This window comes from Littorina saxatilis, unplaced genomic scaffold, assembly GCF_037325665.1.
Source record: "Littorina saxatilis isolate snail1 unplaced genomic scaffold, US_GU_Lsax_2.0 scaffold_577, whole genome shotgun sequence".
NCBI classification, from domain to species: Eukaryota; Metazoa; Mollusca; class Gastropoda; order Littorinimorpha; family Littorinidae; genus Littorina; species Littorina saxatilis.
Window position 1 is genome coordinate 32,952 of NW_027127390.1, and position 22,341 is coordinate 55,292.

Below are 22,341 nucleotides of genomic sequence, written 5' to 3' on the forward strand. Positions count from 1 at the left end.
GGTTGCATCTGGAGCATCATGAAATCCGAGGAGAAATCGCACCTCTCACCCCCTTTCGAAAGACATTTTTCTTCAACGATTTTTGTTATGAAAAGTATGAGTCCTTACATTACAATCTCAATTCTTCTTCATTGCCTATACAGCTTGCTGTCGAATTTACCTTTTTCGTTCAAGGAGAGGCTTCCTTTCCCTCCAGAAACATCCAAAAACGTTCAGCTTGAAGGGGGCTTTGCCCCCTTGCAACCCCCACCAAGGGGCTTTGCCCCCTGGACCCCTATCCTGTAACCCCCCCCCCCTAGTACAAACCTAGTCCGGCCCTGAATAGATCAACATACTTTGACATTTCGTCTTCGGATCGAAAAGACGGACCCGTAGCCTGATTTTTCCATCAAGGAAGGCATTCTCGCCGCCTGCTTTGGTCTGGTTTGAATCCACAAAATATAACAGAAGTTCGATGACAGTACCGCTGCACGCCATTTTTGATCTTCGAATTCGAATTTGACTGAATGTACTCAAAAGGCTTTAGCACGAAGCCCTTCCATTGGATGAAGTTTGGCAGACTTTTGCAATTCGCCTTCTGATTGGATCTCCTTTTTTGTGTGATTGGTTCTCTTAAAGAGAAGCAATCGCTGTCAAAATCATATTTCTGAATGTGTTGTTGCTTCCCTTCAATCAGGATTGGCTCCTTGACGAATAGAGGATCATAGAGTGATACAGCTGTGAAAAATGTACGTTGAAAATAAAATGCTTTGCAATAATGCCCATCACGATCACGAAAACAAATGACGATCACGATCACGAGACTTGATTTTTTTGTCATCACGGATCACGGGCAAAGTCCCATCACGATCACAGAAATTGAAATTTCGGCAATCACGGTCACAGAAAGGTCAAATAACGCCAATCACGATCACGATTTTAAACCCTTTGGGGCCCTCTTCTTAGCGCAACTACTACCCCGCTCTTCTTGTCAATTTCACTGCCTTTGCCATGAGCGGTGGACTGACGATGCTACGTAACGAGTATACGGTCTTGCTGAAAAATGGCATTGCGTTCAGTTTCATTCTGTGAGTTCGACAGCTACTTGACTAAATGTTGTATTTTCGCCTTACGCGACTTGTTTCTTTTTCCTTGTAGCAAATTCGTTTAGCGTTGTTCTCTGTGTAGACTCAGGATCCGAAGAGGCTAAAGCTAGACTCTTCCCACGTGACACTGAGTCTGCATACAACTGAACCGTTTAGGGATAAGTGTGTTCTTTAGCCTCCATCGAATGTTAGGCTAAAAGATGGTTGTAGCTCGTCATAAAATCATTTATGGCAGAAGCCGAAATGTATTTAGTTACATATTTTCAAACAGCAAAGAAACATTACATAAATATAGTTAATTTTAAACAGATTTTCCCCTCACAGTATTACGATAGGAGATTTTCCCGCCAAGACGTGTGACACAGTCCTTCAAAATAAAATAGTGAAAATGATATTTCAGCAAAATTCTAGCTAAAATATAACACAGCGAGATGTTCAAGCCAAGTCAACTGAAATGTAAGTTTTGCATTTCAACCGTACATATCCCAAAGGGTGAAGAGTTGTGTTTTCTTTTCTTACTTTCTATGTACAATACTGCCCTTAATAAGTATTACAAATAATTTCACAGAAAAAAAGCTGGATAAAATCAAAACTGCATACTAACGTCTATTTTAACATGAAAATAGGATGCAGAAATTGTAACCCCATTGACGGGCGCTGTGGCGGGGTGGTAAGACGTCGGCCTCTTAATCGGAAGGTCGAGGGTTCGAATCCCGGCCGCGGCCGCCTGGTGGGTTAAGTGTGGAGATTTTTCCGATCTCCCAGGTCAACTTATGTGCAGACCTGCTAGTGGCTTATCCCCCTTCGTGTGTACACGCAAGCACAAGACCAAGTGCGCACGGAAAAGATCCTGTAATCCATGTCAGAGTTCGGTGGGTTATAGAAACACGAAAATACCCAGCATGCTTCCTCCGAAAGCGGCGTATGGCTACCTTAATGGCGGGGTAAAAACGGTCATACACGTAACATTCCACTTGTGCAAAAACACGAGTGTACGTGGGAGTTTCAGCCCACGAACGCAGAAGAAGAAGAAGAAGAAAGTAACCCCATTATTTTTCAGAAACCCATTCTGACAGGGTGTTCACTCAAATAAATCTAATTGTAGCAAATCAAATAATAAACAAAGCAAAATGATAACACAAACAAAACAAAAATCAAAGAAACTAATATTTCAGCAAAATTCTAGCTTACAAATAACATGCTGAGATTCTCAAGGCAAAGCAACTAAAATTTAAGTCATGCATTTTAGTGAACATTACAATCATACTCTCTCAGTTTTTTTTTTTACATTAGAGACTTTAAGAAGGGCTACCACATTCATATGGTTGGCATTTTCGTGGTTGCAAAAGACACTCGGCGGGGGAACACCATGTGTCGCTAGTACAGCGGTTAAGAGGACAGAAGAATTTTGTTTCGCTGGTCGCACCGGTTCAGAAGTGTCGATCAGATAATACCAGCTGCCTCACTTCTGCTGAAACGCATCAGATACTCAGGCCACAACTCAACACATCATAAACTTTAACTGCTTCATGCATTTTTCTCCTCTAGGCGGCTTGACCAGCCAACTGAAAAGTTGAGTCGGCCTGATGTTTGGGTCGCCATCTTGAAATTTCTTTCGTCTGCTCAGTCACTCACTTACCCAATTCAAGCCTGCTTTACGGCTTTTTAAACTTGATTTTTAAAAACATTTCAATGATAAATCGCGCCTAAAGATGTCAGAGCATACATCGATTACACAAGGTAGGCATATTTTATGACTATTCGAATATAAAACGCGACCGAAGTCACTTTCGTCAGAATGACCAATTCTACGAATTTCGTTTCTCTTGGCGAAGCGAATTTCTGTTCGTAGAGATCGGAAGTCACGTGTACTCAAAAAGGTGTGACGTTTTACAACCGAAAATGCCAACGAAACGAATGTGGTAGTGCTTCTTAATCTCTCTATTATCCCAAAGAGTGAAGAGAAGTCTTTTTACTTTCTATGTACAAACCTGCCCTTTTGTAATAGTAATTACTTTTAATTTCTGAGAAATTAAAAATTAAAACATACACACACGCCTTGTTCAACACAAGAATTGGAGGCATAAATTGTAACCTCATTATTTTTCAGAAACCCATTCTATTAGGGTGTTCCCTGGAATACTGCCTCATTGTAGCAAATCAAATACAAAAATAAAAATAACCCACTTAAAATAAGATTTTTGCCGACAGCTTAACACTTTAGCCACACTGTGAAAAACCAATCAAAGAAATAGCATAAAAAGAGCTTTTCAACAGAATTTGCCCTAATAGATAAAGATTGAATTTTTTTTTCAAATTAAGACTCCTCATTAGAGGTGTGTCACAGTCTGTCAAAATCAAATCAAAGAAAACAATATTCCAGGAAAATGCTAGATTAAATATGGCATGATGAGATTTGCAAGCCAAATCAACTTTCTTTTTTGATGTACAATGTCGTGACTTTCATAATTATTATAACATAAGAATGTAAGATTTAATAAAACCTGCAGATGTGAAGTGTTGTTTTTGGTGTTTGTTTTTTCTCAACATGGGATTGTGTTTACAGCCAACAATTTTGACAAACCTACCAATCCATACTTTCAGTTTCCTTTATGCCATGTGGCAGAAATACCAGCTGCAAACCAAGATGATGTAAGCTGCCTCTACAAATACAGAGTAAGGCCTTTAATCTCAACTCAAAAGTTTTCCCTAGAGCTGACCCTTCACCAGTTAGCGCTCTCAAGAGATCAGTCTCTCATTTGCAACTTCTGACCATTATGGGTACCTACTTTGACCTTATTTGCTTGAGACGATTGTAGACACAGTATTTAATGTCCTTCCAGGATCTGTGCTTTAGAACACTACTTTCTGCCTGTTTGAATCTTTCTGCTTCAAGTTTTTGCGGGACTTTATTCATTGAAAAACATGCAGCCAAATGTTTCTCAACTGCAGCAATTTCCTCTTTTTTCCAAGGCATTTTCTTCTGATTTTTTGTTCCATCAGGCCTTCTCTTCTGAGTCAGTGTTTTACCCCCTTTAGCTGATGTACTGGTAGCTGGGGCGATGGTAAGGGAAACATCACCAACGGATGCACAAGCTCCAGCTGTATTTTCATTTGTCTGTCAGACAACAGCTTGGAGCCCCGTTCACCCTCCACGCCAGGCCCAACTTGATCCTCGTAATCATCGTCACCTGAAAAGAAATAAATCATATTTTTCAGATAACTTTTCTTTTCATCCTGATAACAATGTCACCATGGAACCCCTACAATTGACTACACTACATGGATTAAGGGCAGAGGTGGCACGGAATTTTGATCCAAAATGGTCCCATGATGTGATTTGGGTTTTTATCATTTTTAGGCAGTTTGAACACCCTAGAATAACTGCATGTTTATTTTGTCAATTTCATCCTCTTTTTTCAATAAAGTGATGATTTGCAAAGTGAGTGAATGCTAAAAATATGCAGACTTATAACAAAAATCGATTTTTTTCATGGCAGAGCAGCAGCAACATGTCGATGAGTTTGTCAAAGTTATTGCATGCAGCGTACTCAGCGGGAATTTCCGTTTGTTGACGATGTCACAGTCATGGAAATAAAGCCCGTTTGTGTCCCTCAACGGCCGCAACACAAGAGCTGGCGAAGGCTACTTTCACTTGCAAAATGTTCCATATTTGGAAAGTGACCTTTACCTTTGAAAATCTATTCGCTGATTGGTCATTTCCAATAACTTTCAGCCGGGAAGTAGTTCTGCGCATTCGCGCGCACCACATCCGCATAAACACGCGAACCTTATTTCGAATCGGTTCGACGTCTCAAACAGCGATATTTCTCCCAACTCGGCCTCTAAAAGATAAATTCGGCGGGTGTCTATCATGCAAGAGGCAGGGGAAGTTACAACTTGCGGCAGATCGAGCAACGAAGAAAAATAAGCTAGCGGTCGGTGTGAATGTCGAGTCCACGACGCCTGAATAACAGGTACTGAGGTAGGACGTCAGGCCTTGTTTATCTCACATAAACTCCACCTTGACTGTCCCAGTTACATCCTAAAGTACTGCTAATCGAACTTCGGACCCATCTCCCACTCATGTATCTCATTCTTGGTGAAACAATGATATTTTGACTTAGATATTTGCTTCGTTGCAAAATCCAACTTTTCTCATTCAAGGAATGCAACAACTAGGTGCATTTTCCGGTGAATCAAATGTTGGGCTAAATCTTTTGGATTTCATCCCGACTCTATTTCACCAATAAGAAATGTATATACTTTTCTCCCTCTAGATCATTGAATCCCTTGAAATTGTCAGGGAAACATTATGTCTAGAGTTTATTTTGGCAGAAGCCCGACTGACGTCCTGCCTAAAGGCAAAGTTCCATGAGTTTTGGAAAAAATAATGCTTACTTCGAAGCAATTTCCGATCAAAAATCGGCCACTTTTTGTGCAATGGAAACAAGAATTAGCAGAAACCGATATGTCTGCTCCTGCGATAAAACTGAGAACATCAAGAGTAGCAAGTAAAATTCCACACGCCTTTTTTCCAGCTGATCATAATCATTGTACTTGATGTTTCATTGAGTGTTATAGCAACAGTCTGATGTCCATATGTGCAACTTTGGACTGATAGGGGATTGTGAAGAGCACTTGGAGTATAAGAAAATGCCAGTGAAAAGTACCCGCATGCACACATACTCTTGGTTTGTCAATCTGTCTTCACTGTGCGCAGCAAAACACTTCACAAACTTTCAAATGCAATTTTCTCAGAATGTGATTTTCAAGGACGGTAACCACACGGCGATGATCTTCACATCCCATCTACTTGTGGTAGACTACTAATTTTTTTCCCCCAAGCATTTTTACCCATTAAAAGATCCACAGGCAAAAAAATTGCACAAAAGAGTCTTTTTATGTGTTTTTGCTTGATAATACATACAAATATTGCAACCAGTAGAAATTTTTCGTGTCACCTCTCCCCTTAAGACATGAAAGCTAGCAATCATTACCCGCTATTACGAGCTAGTCGTGTGACAGAGAGTTTTCTTGCACACGAGACTGTAGATGTTTCACGACGGCTTTCGCCGGAGTGAAACAGCAGCAGTCGAGTGTGCAAGAACACTCTCTGTCACACGACTAGCTCGTAATGGCGATTATGTCTCACAGCTTCAACAGAGGAGAGAACAAAAACGTTTTGCGTACTCACGCTTGATAAACCTAAACACAGGAGCAGCCATTGTGGAGAGATCTACTTTTTGACGAAAGTGAACGAACAACTATGAATGACGTCTCGGTATATGTGAATGACGTCACAGTCATCGTCAGTGTGTATCTTTTGAAGCATTCCATTCTTCATGACGTCATTCTGTGTCTGCATCCGCGAAATGTTTCAAGTTTGTTCTTTCCGGGGTCTTTGTCATCTATGTTCAGAACTCTGTCCTTCTAGTTTCAGACTAACAGGCCTCCTGAGCTAGCCACTTTCCAAGGGAAGCTAAACTCGCGTATGGAAACAGTACTGTAGTCTGGGATGCCGTTTTCAGTATTCTGAGCGTTGAAGAATTTGTAAAGAGAAGACACGACAACAGCAGGAGAAATAAAAGTCGTGTGTGCATTTTGGGGCTTTTGGAGGGACGATTTCGAGTTTGAATCCGTTCTTGCACATGCTCCAAAGCGTGTAACATACAATCTTGCACACGTTTGCTTTAGTAGTGGCAAAGAAGGAAAGCGTGTGACATAGTAGAATCAGACATCAGAATGAAATTGAACGTAGTTCGCCGCTAGTGCAAAAGGCAGTGAATTAGTGACGAGCCTGTTTGGCGCGGTAGCGATTGCGCTGTGCTTCATAGCACGCTTTACTGTACCTCTTTTCGTTTTAACTTTCTGAGCGTGTTTTTAATCCAAACATATCATATCTATATGTTTTTGGAATCAGGAACCGACAAGGAATAAGATGAAATAGTTTTTAAATCGATTTCGGAAATTTAATTTTGATCATAATTTTTATATTTTTAATTTTCAGAGCTTGTTTTTAATCCAAATATACCCAAACTCACTCATTAGTTTTTAAGCCACCCAGCTGAAATGCAATACCAAACCCCAGCCTTCGTCGAAGATTGCTTTGCCAAAATTTCAATCAATTTAATTGAAAAATGAGGGTGTGACAGTGCCGCCTCAACTTTTACAAAAAGCCGGATATGACGTCATCAAAGGTATTTATCGAAAAAACGGAAAAAAACGTCCGGGGATATCATACCCAGGAACTCTCATGTCAAATTTCATAAAGATCGGCCCAGTAGTTTAGTCTGAATCGCTCTACACACACACACACAGGCAGACAGACACACATACACCACGACCCTCGTCTCGATTCCCCCCTCTATGTTAAAACATTTAGTCAAAACTTGACTAAATGTAAAAAGGTAAAATTGGTACTTCTTTATGGAAATTACAAGATAGGATGACTTACTAGGCAAAGTCTTTACTTTAAATTCCAAACAATTTGCAGACAGACAAGATTACAATTGAATTTAGGCACCCCACGCACAGGTAGTACTGCTCTTGTAGAAGGTCAAGGTTATTGCTTCAGACCAGCTCTTCATGCAGTGTTTACCTGGCTAACACAAGGTAATGGTTGCACTAAAAAAAGTGATTTGTTATGGAAAATGAACGACAATTGAACTTATGTTTTACCATGCTAATGTCTTACGTTTCTCAGTATATTTCAAAATTTGTTCTTTTACTCACTTTCATCCTCACTGTCTGGTTCTGAACAGCTGGGTAAGTAATCAGACTCTGAACCGCCAGGTGAGTAATCTGCATCAGACGAAGCATCATCTGAAACAGACATGAAAAGCATTTTTGCACTCACGCAAATAGCACAATCATAGCACGATGAGATGTACAAAATAAACCCTAATTTTATCCCCTAACCCTGGACAATGCCAGCCTCATTCTTGCAGATACAGAGAGAGAGAGAGAGAGAGAGAGAGAGAGAGAGAGAGAGAGAGAGAGAGAGAGCCAGACAGACAAACAGAGAGACAGAGAGAGAGAGATAGTACAGTAAAGCAAACACTACATTATTATTAAAAAAAAGAAAAAATTCAATGAAAAGTCATATTTGTACAGTAATAGCTCGTCTGCGTTGGCTTCTTCACACAAAAGTATGTGTTTTCCTCCCAGAAAAGAAAAACACCCAGAAGTACAATTCAAATTAGAATTTTAGAGCCCAGTTTCAGAACATTTGACACAGTTTTAGGTTATTACCAACTGTTGCACTGAAAAAGAATCAGATTGACATCACCTGGTTTCCTCAACAACAAAGTGTGGTTACCTTTAAGGTGGGATAAGGAACAATAACATACGCAAACCTCTATTCACATTGTCCGCATGGGAGTGACCACAAGTATTCAACGAAAATTCAAACCGACAACAGCTTCTACTCTACGTCAGTGTCACAATTTACATCCAAAAATCAACATCTACCAAGGAACTCCTAACAGGGACAAGAAATTTCAACATATATAAGTCCTACAACCCCTCACCTGGAGCTCTCCTGCATGTGACAGGAGCGTCAGACTCCAGCGGTGGGCTGAGACCCTCGTCGTTTTCAGCAAAGATTTTGAAGACGTAGTGGCCTCCTTCCATCAGCTTGTCAATTGTGCAGGAGGTCGTTCCCGGACGCATAGAGTCGGCCTTCACCCACGTCTGGTGCTTGGCCTCGCGACGCTCGATCACGTAGCGCTTAATGGACAGGCCTCCGTCCTTCTCCGGAGCCTTCCATTGGATGGTGACAGACTGGCTGTACACTTCGGTCACTTCCAGGGGTCCCACTGGGGCTGTTGGCACCTCTGCACACAGGAATAGAGCTTGGTGTTAAGCCTGTCCTTAACTGTGCGAAGACGACTATGCGAAGCTGGCTGCACAAAGCTTTAGCACTGAGTTTTGGGTAAAAAAAAAAGTCTTTGCGCAGTTGACTTTGGGCTACTGCCTTTTCAGTGGAACTCCCTTTTAAGACTTAAAACGTCCACCCTTTTGGGACCCTGTTTCCTCACATTTTCTGTTCCCTTCTTCTTCTTCTTCTTCTTCTTCAACATTTGACGATGAGGGATTGTGTTCCCAACCTCTGAAAGTTTACCCTCATTTATTTTGTACTTTCTCCTTTTTAAGACCTGCTTTTCTCAGACTTGCTGAGGTCTAAAAAGGGGGGTTCCCCTCTGGTGTTTTTGACATTAGAGTCAGCTACAGACATTTGACAAACATAAAACAAGAAGCTGCTATAACTATGTAACCAATCATCTGGATATGCAACAATTCAAAAGCAATGTGGCTGAATGTTAATACTTGGCCAAAAGAATCAAGGAACCATGGGGACCGGCACGGTTGGCCTAGTGGTAAGGCGTCCGCCCCGTGATCGGGAGGTCGTGGGTTTGAACCCCGGCCGGGTCATACTTAAGACTTTAAAATTGGCAATCTAGTGGCTGCTCCGCCTGGCGTCTGGCATTATGGGGTTAGTGCTAGGACTGGTTGGTCCGGTGTCAGAATAATGTGACTGGGTGAGACATGAAGCCAAATATATGTCAAAGCAGCACCGCCCTGATATGGCCCTTCGTGGTCGGCTGGGCGTTAAGCAAACAAACAAACAAACAAACCATGGGATGAGTGCATTGATGTGCAACAGTCAGCTGCTCGCGGTCCTCCAATATTACAAATTGATTCATTGACCCTTACTTATTCTTCACACAAAAAGACAAATATGAATAAAGCCAAATATAAACATACACATACAGAGCAACAAACAAGTAGACAAACAAACGAAACAGACAGCTTACTGTATGGACTCTTTGGCACAACTGGTTCATCCAGCTCTGTGGGTTCGGACAAGCCGGCCACATTTTCGGCCATGATGCGGATGTTGTAAGATGTTCCCTCCTGCAAGTAGATAACCTCTGCAGTGGTCATCTCTCCGCGCGCACGGTCCACATGAGCCCAGGACGTCTTCCAGGTCTCTCGTTTCTCGACGATGTAGTTGGTGATGGCTGAGCCACCATCATTCTTGCTGTGTTTCCAGGTGACGACCACGGAGTCACGACGAATCTCGGACACTTCAAGGTCTTGAGGGGGTGATGCGGGTTCTGGGGAAACAGCAAAATGAATTGGGTGTGAAATGGCATCCAGAAACACCTGATCAAGAGAGGGATATATAGCTTTGACATGCTACACACACACTTAGCCACTTTTATTTCTCTCTCTCAGATACTTCATCATTAAAAGCATGGAAGCTGAAATAAATGGTTCAACAATTTGTTAACAGTCTTCATGTACCTTAGTTGTGTTTTTCTAAATAATAATAAAACAAGAAGGGCAAAGCCCATACGACTCACATGCTTGACCTTGACATAGCAATGACATCATACACAAAGAACTGCTTTACACATTTTTCCTACCAAAATACATGTGACCGAAGGTCAAGGTCATACAACACAAAGCTGTTAATTCAAGACATAGGAAGTACAATGGTGCTTATTGGCTCTTTCTACCATGATCGAGATATGGTCACTTTTAGTGGTTCACTACCTTATTTTGGTCACATTTCATAAGGGTCAAAGTGACCTTGACCTTGATCATATGTGACCAAATGTGTCTCATGATGAAAGCATAACATGTGCCCCACATCATTTTTAAGTTTGAAACAGTTATCTTCCATAGTTCAGGGTCAAGGTCACTTCAAAATATGTATACAATACAACTTTGAAGAGCTCCTGTGACCTTGACCTTGAAGCAAGGTAAACCAAACTGGTATCAAAAGATGGGGCTTACTTTTCCCTATATATCATATATAGGTGAGGTATTCAATCTCAAAAACTTCAGAAAAAATGGGGAAAATGTGAAAAATAGCTGTTTTTTAGGCCGGACGGATGGACGGACGTCCGGCTCGGGTGAGTACATAGACTCACTTTTACTTCGCATGTGAGTCAAAAATGTGAAAAATAGCTGTTTTTTAGGCAACATTTATGGCCTCTGCGACCTTGACCTTGAAGCAAGGTCAAGATGCTATGTATGTTTTTTGGGGCCTTGTCATCATACACCATCTTGCCAAATTTGGTACTGATAGACTGAATAGTGTCCAAGAAATATCCAACGTTAAAGTTTTCAGGACGTCCGGACGGACGGACGACTCGGGTGAGTACATAGACTCACTTTTGCTTCGCATGTGAGTCAAAAAAGATATATTTACTTTTAGTAATACTAAATGCAATTTTTTAGACAGTTGTACAAACTGACTGGTGGACACTTGTGGCTTTTAATAAGCTTCAGGATGAAAGTGTTCAGCTAACTAAACAAATGTAGTCTCTTAACTTTCTCTTGAAACAAATAAGCAACTCAAAAGCATTAAGTACAATAACCGTACACCAACCGCAACCTTACCAAATGGACTCTTGATAGTGACAGGGGATGGCATCTCCAGGAACTCACTGGTTCCCTGTTTGTTGACGGCTGCCACACGGAAATAGAACTCATCTCCAGTGACAAGTCCCTTCAGTGTCCTCGTCGTCTGGTCGTCTGTGGTCTTGTCAGCGTGACTCCATGTCATGCGCATGGCCTCACGCTTCTCAATGATGTAGCCAGTGATGGGCGAGCCTCCGTCATCTTGAGGTGGCTTCCAGTCCAGCTGGACAGAGTCGCGGGTGATGGCCTTTGCTTCCAAAGGTCCCACTGGTTTTCCCGGTGGTCCTAGGAAAACAACATGAAAATTTCATTAAGATGAATTACAAACAACAAAAGATAACTTTGAAGCTCTAAAGGGAAGCATTATATGAGACATCATGTATGGCATAAAAAGACTTACCACAGAAACACAAACACAGAAAAGAGAATAATACATACAAATACAAAGTACAACACAAAGTACCGTATTTGATGAACTACAAGCCGCGACTTTTTTTCAAAAATAATCGCATTGCGGCTTATAAAAAGATGCGGCTAAAACGTTACCTAAACTTGAATAGCATTCACCTAATGGAAGTCGCCGCGGATTTTCATTTCGCTCGATTAGCGATTACCGGTACTTTATTAGCTCTCTACTCAAGACTCGGCGCTTTTCTCTTTCTTTCGCGAATCTTCGTTTGTCAACAAGTCGTCGTGACAAGATAGCGTACAGAGAAACATCGGATGTATCAGGATCTCGCGCGTGCGAGATTTCGTTTTTGTGTGTCTCGCAATAGTTGGAGGAGCGAGAGCCGCCATGTTGTGTTTTCGTCTGCTCGAAATGTGCGCAAAAGTCGTAAATCATCCAAAAAAAAGCTTATTCCGGGCGGGACTACATGTGTGTGTTGGTTACAAATTGTGTGTGTGATATTTTTCTTCAAACTTTATCACTTTTCTTCTTTGTTTCACTTGTTTATTCTCGGAGCCGATTTTGCCAAATACCGTACTTTCGTTGCCTGGTTGTTTTGATTGATTGACACGATCTGATTATATTTTTTTCGACGGCGGCTAATATAGTGACGCGGCCTATACGTGGCTCGTCCCAATTTTTTTTTTTAAAGTCGGGGGTGCGGCTTATAAAACGGTGCGTCTTGTAATCCGTCAAATACGGTACAGTAAAACCTGTCAAATAAGGACACCCTTGGGACCAGACAAAAGTGTCCTTATTCTGCAGGTGTCCTTATTAGACAGGTGCAAGTAAACGCGACAAAGTCAAGTTGAGAGAGAGAGAGAGAGAGTACTGCACATGTACATGTACATTTATAAGAAAAACAGAAGCTGTTTAGATTAAACAGAGAAACATTTAATATTGACTGTTGTAAAACAAGTTTAAAAGCTTTTTATCATATCAACTGTATAAATTTAAATTGTTAAAAAGTTACTGGATCTCATTCATACAACACATTCACATTCACTTCATTCTGCACTCATCAGCTTTTGAAAGAATTTGTCCAGCGTTGTCTGAGTGGACCATTGATGGCAATGTGATTCGCACGTTTGGTTGAAAACCACTCGAACACGGCGTCATTTAGCTCTTCGTATTCGGTTGTCTTCTTCGAAACCCATTTCTGGTCAGCACGTCCGTCTCCCGATTCCCACAACTTCATTATTTTTTCCCGATCGACACTGATTTTCGAAATCTGCGTTCTCCCACACCCAAGCTCTTGTGCAATCGTTCGGCATGATTTCCCACTTTCCAGTTGTTTGACAACATTTATCCTTTGTTCTAAAGTCAGCGCATTTCTTCCTTTTCTTGAATTTGAATTTCTTGTTGCCATCTTGTTAAACACGAATCACTCTTTCGAAGAGAAGATACATTCACTCATACACTTTCACTTCCGTTCCGCCGAACACGTTCCACGCGTTGGATTGGCTGCCTTGGAACTCTAGCAGCCAATCAAATGCGTCGACTTAAAACACTCACCAAGAATAGACTCTATCAGTATTCCAAGCTCTCGTAATCTCTCGCAAACTTCAGAGCATAGCAAAGCATGCGGTACAACGATCTCGTGCGAGCTGCACAAGCCAAGGTTCGAAGTTCTCGCGATGTTCAAAGCATAACAAATAGCGTGTCTCGCGAGAGCTGCTCAGATACCGACTAATATCAACTGATCGATTTATCGTCTTCTTCGTCGATCGAACTTCCCAGCTTGCTGTGGATGTCCGTATTTAGCAGGTATATGACTTATTATGGACCCAAAATACGTGTCCGCGTCCGTAATGCCGAGGTGGCCGTAACGTACAGGTGTTTTACAGTGTAAAGCAGTCCGTGCCGAGACTGACTGTCCGTATTCTGCGAGTGTCCGCTAAGTCCAGTGACCGTATTTGACAGTTTTCACTGTACAGAGTTTCGCAAGCTGACAAACATTTTGCTTTTAAACTAAATAGACTTTTTCAACTTGAGATTGACATAAAAAAAAAGGACACAGTGACTTACCAACAGGCCTCTTTGGTGTAACAGCATCCGACTCAAGCGGTTTGCTGGTTCCCACTTTGTTGATGGCGAAGATTCTGAAGTAGTGCTTCTTGTCTGTGGCCAGGTTCTTTGCCTTGGTCTTGGTCAAGTCACCATCAACAATGGTCACCTCTGTCCAGGTTCTGCGACACCTCAATGCGGTAGTTAAGCACAGGGGCACCGCCATCATCTCGAGGCGCACGCCAGTCAAGGACAACACTTGTTGCATCCAAGTGACTGAAGTAGACGGGTCCCGTAGGAGGTTCAGGAACAACTGGAAGATATGTTTGATAGATGGTCAATAAAATGAGTACATCATACTGGCATAATAACCATATCATTCAACAAAGATGTTGATTCCACTAACATTTGTATCAAAATGATTAAATATTGGAACAGCTCTACTGAAAAAAGACAACTGCTGACTTATCTTTTTTTGCTGTAAATGACATTATTGCTGTGGTGTTGTGATTGTAAACTTGTGCAGCCCAATTGAAACAGAGTAAATATTGTTGTGTTCTAATCGTAAACTTGTGTATCAATTCTTGAAATACCATGCTTATTGTATTGTCTTTGCTCCCTACATTGGACTCCATCAATCAGGACAACCATTGCAAAAATTCCACAGTTCAAAACCAAATCAAATGACATTCTCACCAGTTTCCCTTGTTGGTTTGACCAGCTCCTTCATCTCAGTTTCTGGCCCAACTCCCTCCTCATTCTCGGCAGAGACACGGAAGTAGTACTCCTGTCCAGTCACCAAGCCATCCACATCTAAAGTCGTCACTGTGCCCTTGGTGGTTCCGGCCTTAACCCATGAACCCCAGTGCTTGTCGCGACGCTCGACGATGTAGGACTTGATCGGCAGTCCTCCGTCGCTGGTAGGTGGCTTCCATTTCAGCGACACTGCTGTTTCTGTGACGTCTGTTGCTGTCAGTGATTCTGGGGCTGATGGTTTCTCTGCAGAGACAAGGAGAGATTCATTAGTTTATAGCTATGGAATTACATATTGTGTGGGCCAAAAGCAAGTTTAGAGACTTGAAAAATGATAAAATTCTGTTGTTCCAGCTATGTCTTCAACCACAGCCATTTAAAATATGTCACGAAGTCTTGGTTTTGAGCCTATTATGTAAACCTTCATGTCTTTCTTTTCCTTAAATAAACACACACAAAAACAAGAAAAGCTTGGAGTTATTAAAAGTTATCAGAATAAAAAGCATACTCACTGTAAGGACTCATTGGTGTGATGGCATGTTCCGATTCCAGAGGCTTGGACTCTCCAGCAACGTTCTCGGCCTTGACCCCGACAAGGTCCTGTCCTTCCTGCAGAAGGAGCAGGTCGCAGGTAAGACGGTCGCCAGGGACACGCTCCACCAACGTCCAGCTTGTCTTCCACGTCTCGCGCTTCTCCACAGAGTAGTGAGTGACTGGAGATCCACCGTCCTTCTCTGGTGCCTTCCAGGTGACCTTGAAGCTGGTCTTGGTCACGTCTGATATCACCAGAGGGCCTGTAGGCGGTGATGGTGGGACTGTTGAGAGAAAAGTGGGGTGGTTTAGTAAGTGTGTCACTGGTTGCCTTATCTTTTTTCAACTGACAGGTTGGGTCATGCAAAAAATATACCTGTGGAGTCAAGTAATGATTGCACATCAGAAAGCAAAATGATATTTTAAGTTTGATGTGAGAACTAGCTGTAACAACGCTAAACTGATTCAACAATGCTTGCTGACTAATCCTCAATCTACAACGTCACTGAAATTGCAATTCAACTCACAGATAGGCTTTTCCATTTTCACTGGTTTGGCTGTCTTCTGCTTTTCGCCAATGCCCACATCATTCTCTGCGGACACAGCAAAGAAGTAGTCCTTCTCTCGCTCCAGATCAGCGACAGTGCACCGAGTTCTGAAGCTCTCGACTGTGGTGACCTTCTCCCATTTGTCTGTGCCCTTCAGAGACTTCTCTATGATGTAGCGACGGACCCTGGATCCGCCATCGTTCTCTGGTGGGGTCCACTCCAAGGTCAGGCCGTCCTTGGTGATGTTCTTGATCAGCAATGACGCTGGTGCATCAGGAACACCTAAAGTTTAACAAACATTAGTCAATTTTGTATCAATATGTTTAAGACACATACGTTCAGACAAGAGACAGTAGACCAATGTTGAAAGAAAATATTACATTGGAACCTTTCTAGTAAGACCCTCCATTATATGAGACTCCCTCTACTACAAGACCTGAATTGCTCACATGTTTTCTTCACAGTGTCACTAAATTCACCTCCATTATAGGACTCTCTCTCTATTAAGACCCACATTTCTCAAACTCTACTGACATATCACAATCCCTTCAGCTATTGCTCCATATTTGCAAACACTCGCAGTCCAGTTATTTCAAAGGTTTTCTTCTTATGAAAAGAGACTTTTCAAACACTTACTGAGGATCTTCTTGGGCAGATGGGTTCTCTGGACTGCAGAGGCAGGCTCTGTCCCTCAGCGTTGACTGCGATGATCTGCAGCATGTACTGGCTGTCCGCAACAAGGCCGGTCAAGGTCACTTTGGTTTCTGTCGTCTCCTGGACGGTGGTGAAGGTGGAACGAGGGATGATGCGGGTCTGAACGATGTAGTTGGTGATGGGCGTGCCACCGTCGCTGTCCGGAGCGGTCCAAGACACATCTGCTGATTTATCTGTGACGTTGGACACGCGCAGGCCTGTTGGTGCTGATGGCACATCTGTCAAGAGAAAATTGTGTGATAAGAGTTTGAATGCTGAAGTACTGTTGGTTAAAGACCTGGGGAGCATTGAATGACAATGGGATAGTGAAAAGTTCAGTTTCACGAATGATCGCATTTTAATGATGAGGCTAGACGATCATTACAATATGTGGAAATTAAAGCATGCATGACTCTGGCAACAAAACTTCAAGGATTTTTATTTCTCTGCTGCACTTTCTCTGTTCAACTTGAAAAGAAAAATAGTATATCAAGATTATTGTTTAAGCTGCCTAAATCTAGTTTGTTTGTTTGCTTAACGCCCAGCCGACCACGAAGGGCCATATCAGGGCGGTGCTGCTTTGACATTTAACGTGCGCCTCACACAAGACAGAAGTCGCAGCACAGGCTTCATGTCTCACCCAGTCACATTATTCTGACACCGGACCAACCAGTCCTAGCACTAACCCCATAATGCCAGACGCCAGGCGGAGCAGCCACTAGATTGCCAATTTTAAAGTCTTAGGTATGACCCGGCCGGGGTTCGAACCCCGACCTCCCGATCACGGGGCGGACGCCTTACCACTAGGCCAACCGTGCCGGTTCTAAATCTAGTTAAACTTCCCTTGTTCCTATCAATACATTTTCATGCCAGGATTTAATGCTCTTCATTGAACAATACTGACATTTCTGCTTTGAGACCGAGTTAAAGTAAATCATTCCTTAACCCCAACTCACCATAAGGACTCTTGATCCTAACAGGCTTGTCCATCTCCAGAGGTGGACTGGGCCCAGCCTTGTTCTCTGCCATCACACGGAAGAAGTAGTCTGACCCAGTGGTCAAGTTCTGGATGGTGTTACTGGTCATGTCGGGACTGATCTTGTCCACACGGCTCCAGGTGGAGCGAGGGAACTCGCGCTTCTCCAGCACGTAAGCTGAAAGCGGCAAGCCTCCGTCATCCTCTGGAGCGCGCCACTCGATGGTGGCTGACGTTTTGGTGGTGCTCAGGACCTTGATGGGTCCTTGTGGTCTGGATGGTGGCTCTGGAAAAACCACAAAGGAGTGTTACTGCACTTTGGCAAGAACAGTGTGCATAAAATCAACATAACTCTGCAGAACATTTGTTTCCATTACAAAATAATTATGAGCAAATGTACAGGTTGTCAAATGCTTGTGAAAGATAAAACAGTTAAGATGCACATACAAGTTCAGTTAATGCTTGCAATTCCTGAATATCAGAGACCAGTGCAAACTAAACAAAACATCAATTCTCATAAACATGTTCGCTTTCCGTCAATGTTCTCACCGACGCCATCTTTGTTTAGCAGGCTAAAGCCGACAGCTGAATCGGCCCGTTCATGAATTTTCGGAATGAAGACACTCGGTGAAAGGGAAACTTAGTCCCAAATGGAAAGTTCATATTCGGGTCGAAGGTCCACTTCCTTCGATACGGAGGTTATGTTGTCATTATTTTATCGGAGATTTGATCTGGAAAATCGACTTTAGGGTTGTAGGTAGGACTTTACAGATCGAATCCAATGGAACCACAACAACTACTCTACCCCCCCCCCCCCCCATTTTTTCTCAACGGATTTAGACGATTCAGAAAAATGGTCCTGGGAACGAACTTTTGGGCGGAATTATCTCATCCCTGATTTCAGCTTTGTGACTTAAAAATTAATTAATGACTTTGGTCAAAATCTGAAAATTGTAATCAATTTTTTTTTTATTTACATAAAACGATCCAAATTTACGTTCATCTTACTCTTCATCATTTCCTGATTTCCAAAACATATAAATATGTTATATTCGGATTAAAAACAAGCTCTGAAAATTAAAAATATAAAAATTATGATTAAAAATAAATTTCCGAAATCGATTTAAAAACAATTTCATCTTATTCCTTGTCGGTTCCTGATTCCAAAAACATAGATATGATATCTTTGGATTAAAAACACGCTCAGAAAGTTAAAACGAAGAGAGATACAGAAAAGCGTGCTATGCAGCACAGCGAAACCACTACCGCGCTAAACAGGCTCATCAGTTTCACTGCGTTTTGCACGGCGGACTACGGTCATTGTGAAAAAATGCAGTGCGTCAAGTAATTTGAAGCCTCCCTAAAATGGGGTGTTCAAGCTAGACCTTTTTAAAGGGCAATTTCATAATAACACGATTTTAGAGGTTATCAATTTTTGCACAGAAAGAAAATCAAAATGATGTGAAAGTGAAACTTGGCACCATTACTTTGTCCAAAACAAAGCACCAATAATACAGTGAGTGTGGTTTGTGTGCATTATTCCATTCCAGTTTCCACAGCTTCACATTACTATTGCAATTTGATGCAAGCAAAGAAAAAGAAAGCTCTCAATACTAAAACCATGTATCCTTTGTTCAGATCTAGTACGGTACTTCCATAGTTGTTTGTTTCAGCTACCCCCTCCCTCTTCCCCATTGTTCAAACTTACAAAGATATTTTTTTTAATGAAATTCAAGTGCCAGAACTATGGGAGAGATCCCCCTCCCCCTCAATCTCCAGTAGAATCTTTGACCTCATGAAAAGGATTTACCAAAGAAGATTCTGACAGACGAGTGATCGCATTTGGGTACATCTGTGACTTTCTGTGCGTGTTCAACACATTTTAAAAACCATCCGAAGGCAAATCTTGTTTAAAACAACAACAACTTCGGTGCTTGATGACGATAAAATAATTTTTCTTTGAAACTAGCATTTAATCTGAACTGAAAGGGCGAGTGGTATTCAAACTCTTAGTCCGGTGGAAATCTGGTTCAAAGTCAATAAAAACGTCAATGGAATATTGTTTCTAACACTTACTTATTGAAGGGTTAAATGTTCTTAACAATATTTTCTGTTTGAAAAACAAAAACAACAAACATGCTGAAAACGCATGAAAAGTCACAGCGCCATTTGCATTTGCCGTCTAGATAGACTACATTGACTCATTGAGCGATCAGTCGCATCAGTGTGAACAGTTGCTTTTGCAATAACAGAAAGGTACATTTGAACCAAATATATGCTAATGAACTATTAAAATACCAAAAAGACAAGGCGAATCATAAAATATATAGGTGAGGAAATGATAAAATCCTTACTTTTTCCACACTGCTTTGAAGAGACCATATTTTCGGCGGCATCAGGAAGTGACGTCATGCAGAGCGAGTCTAGAGAGTGACTTCCCCATAACCAGGAAAAAACCGATTCGAAACACACTTCGGTGTGTGAAATCCGTAAACACAGCTAACCGGAAAAAATGTCAAAATGAGACATCCTGTTCAAATCAATTTTTTTGATGATAAAATAAGATTTCCTGCATTGTACATGCTTTGAAAAAAATGGGTTCCTAAAATGAGACCCCATTTTTTTTCAGAGCCCCATTTCAAGAGGATGTTAACTGCTCTGTGACCTCACTTTGACACGATTACAAGCACACACACACACACACACACACACTCACATACTCTCAATTGTTTAATTTTTCTACCCAAATAAGAGGATATTGTTTCTTCAACTGTTATTCTGTCATTCGCAAAGTGGCAGCCTACTGATCACTGTGTTTGTTTTTGTATTCAACAGTCAACGACCGTCTGTACCCGTTCAACATCACAGTGGACAACCAGACCTGTGTCAGCATGGTAACAGACCCGGGCACCAGGCGCCACTCAGTGACGTGTACTTCAGTCATGTACGGACAGGTGGTGCGTCTCACATTGATGAGCAAAACCAAACCGCTGAACCTGTGTGAACTGCAAATATTGGGTGAGTGTTCTTCTTTCGCAATGATGATAGCCGCGATGAACACATTATTAAAGGCACAGTAAGCCTCCCGTAAACCATCACAGATACTGTACACACAGTACAAACACCCTTCCATTTGAACGCTCACCAAACGGGAACATCCTTTCGTAAAGAGCGAGCAATTTTCAAAGAATCTATTTTTGCGTGGTTTATCTTACCCCTGAGCCATCGTGAACCCGTGTGATCGAGTTTCCCTTTTTCACAATGTAGTCGTCAGTTTGTAATTTGAATGCGGCTCGCTGTGAGCTTATCTGCAATAGCACGTTATTATGTACCTCTGACTTTTCACGAAACAAACGAATGTGGTTCATAAGAACTCGAGCGATGGCTTTTGACTGCCTATAAACCGTCGTCTGCTACGAAAACCACGACCTTGCGTGACCCTGCTTCCGGGTTTTTCTTTTTTTAAACTTTGACAACCTTGAGTTGTACTGATCTTGTCTTGATGAACAAATAATTCTTTTATGATTTAAGAATGTTTGTGTAACAAGCTGTCAATTTATTATTTAGATTTTAAAAGTTAGGTCTAGCGCCAAAACGCACAATCATCGCTCCACGGCTATCGCCAGTTGAAGGGAAGTAACTCATTTTTGACCTGAGTTCAGGATGGGTCCGATTGAGATGGTCTCAAATTGCTCGCTCTTTACGTAGGGCACCTAGGATGTTCCTGTTCGGTGAGTGTTCAAATGGAAGGGTGTTTGTACTGTGTGTAAAACTAAAAGCCTGACAGTTTATGTGATGGTTTACGGGAGGCGTACTGTGCCTTTAAAACTAACATGTAATTAGGTCGACAGTGTTGAGATGCCAAATGTATAACACAAGCAATGTTTAGTCTGCGTGTGTGTGTGTGTTTGTGTGTGAGTGTGTGTGTGTATGTGTGAGTATGTGTGTGTGTATGTGTGTGTATGTGTTTGTGTGTGAGTGTTAGAGTGTGTGTTTGTGTGTTTGTGTGTATGTGTGTGTGTGTGTGTGTGTGTGTGTGTGCGTGTGAATGTGTGTGTATGTGTGTGTGTTTGTGTGTGTACGTGCGTGAGTGTGTGTGTGTGTGTGTATGTGTGTGTGCGTATGTGTGTGTGTGTACGTGTGTGTGTGTGTGTGTATGTGTGTGTGTGTGTACGTGTGTGTGTGTGTGTGTGTGTGTACAGTGCCCAGTGGTGTCAACCAGTGCCCAGCAGGTCATCACGGAGCACAGTGTGGACAGAACTGTAGCGACAACTGTGGCGGGGGACCTGGCAACAACTTCTGCTATCAGGACACCGGAGCGTGTTATGATGGTATGTGACTGTTTGGTGCCTGCTGTGTCACAACAAGTTTGACCTATTCAGTAAATCATACAACATGTGATTTGTGTTTTCTTTGCTAACAAATGCCCTTCCGTCGGTCAGCCACCATATATGTCTGTCCAAATCTTACCGTCTCCCTGTTTGTCTCTCTGTGTCTGTCCGTCTGTCTGTCTGTCTGTCTGTCTGTCTCTCTGTCTGTCTGTCTCTCCCTTTCTTGTTCTCTCTCATTCTTGTTTTCTCTCTCTCTCTCTCTCTCTCTCTCTCTCTCTCTCTCTCTCTCTCTCTTCCTCCCTCTCTCTCTCTCTCTCTCTCTCTCTCTCTCTTCCTCTCTCTCTCTCTTCCTCTCTCTCTCTCCCTCTCTCTCTCTCTATCTCGCTCTCTCTGATCTTCCTCTCTCTCTCTTCCTCTCTCTCTCTCTTCCTCTCTCTCTCTCTATCTGTCTCTCTCTCTATCTGTCTCTCTCTCTATCTGTCTCTCTCTCTATCTGTCTCTCTCTATGATATCTGTCTCTCTCTCTCTATTT

The 22,341-nt window shown here is 42.1% G+C and overlaps 2 protein-coding genes and 1 long non-coding RNA gene across 3 annotated transcripts; 1 reads left to right on the forward strand and 2 right to left on the reverse strand.

Moving 5' to 3' along the window:
• Positions 1-2,374: 2,374 nt before the first annotated feature.
• Positions 2,375-17,596, reverse strand: LOC138955850 (myomesin-3-like). Its single transcript, XM_070327368.1, has 7 exons — positions 17,459-17,596; positions 13,999-14,290; positions 11,502-11,807; positions 9,905-10,207; positions 8,618-8,923; positions 7,821-7,910; positions 2,375-4,276 (listed from the first exon to the last, which is right to left on the reverse strand). Exons 1-7 carry the CDS (start codon positions 17,459-17,461, stop codon positions 4,104-4,106), a joined length of 1,473 nt encoding a protein of 490 aa, XP_070183469.1. The 5' UTR covers positions 17,462-17,596; the 3' UTR covers positions 2,375-4,103.
• On the forward strand, positions 14,705-16,601 carry LOC138955853 (uncharacterized). The gene is made up of 3 exons (XR_011452401.1): positions 14,705-14,897; positions 15,283-15,361; positions 16,465-16,601. It is a non-coding gene; the product is annotated as an uncharacterized lncRNA (long non-coding RNA).
• LOC138955851 (neural cell adhesion molecule 2-like) lies at positions 15,823-16,859 on the reverse strand. The gene is made up of 2 exons (XM_070327369.1): positions 16,446-16,859; positions 15,823-16,091 (listed from the first exon to the last, which is right to left on the reverse strand). The coding sequence occupies exons 1-2, from the start codon at positions 16,857-16,859 to the stop codon at positions 16,062-16,064; spliced, it is 444 nt and encodes a 147-aa protein (XP_070183470.1). The 3' UTR covers positions 15,823-16,061.
• Positions 17,597-22,341: the final 4,745 nt, after the last annotated feature.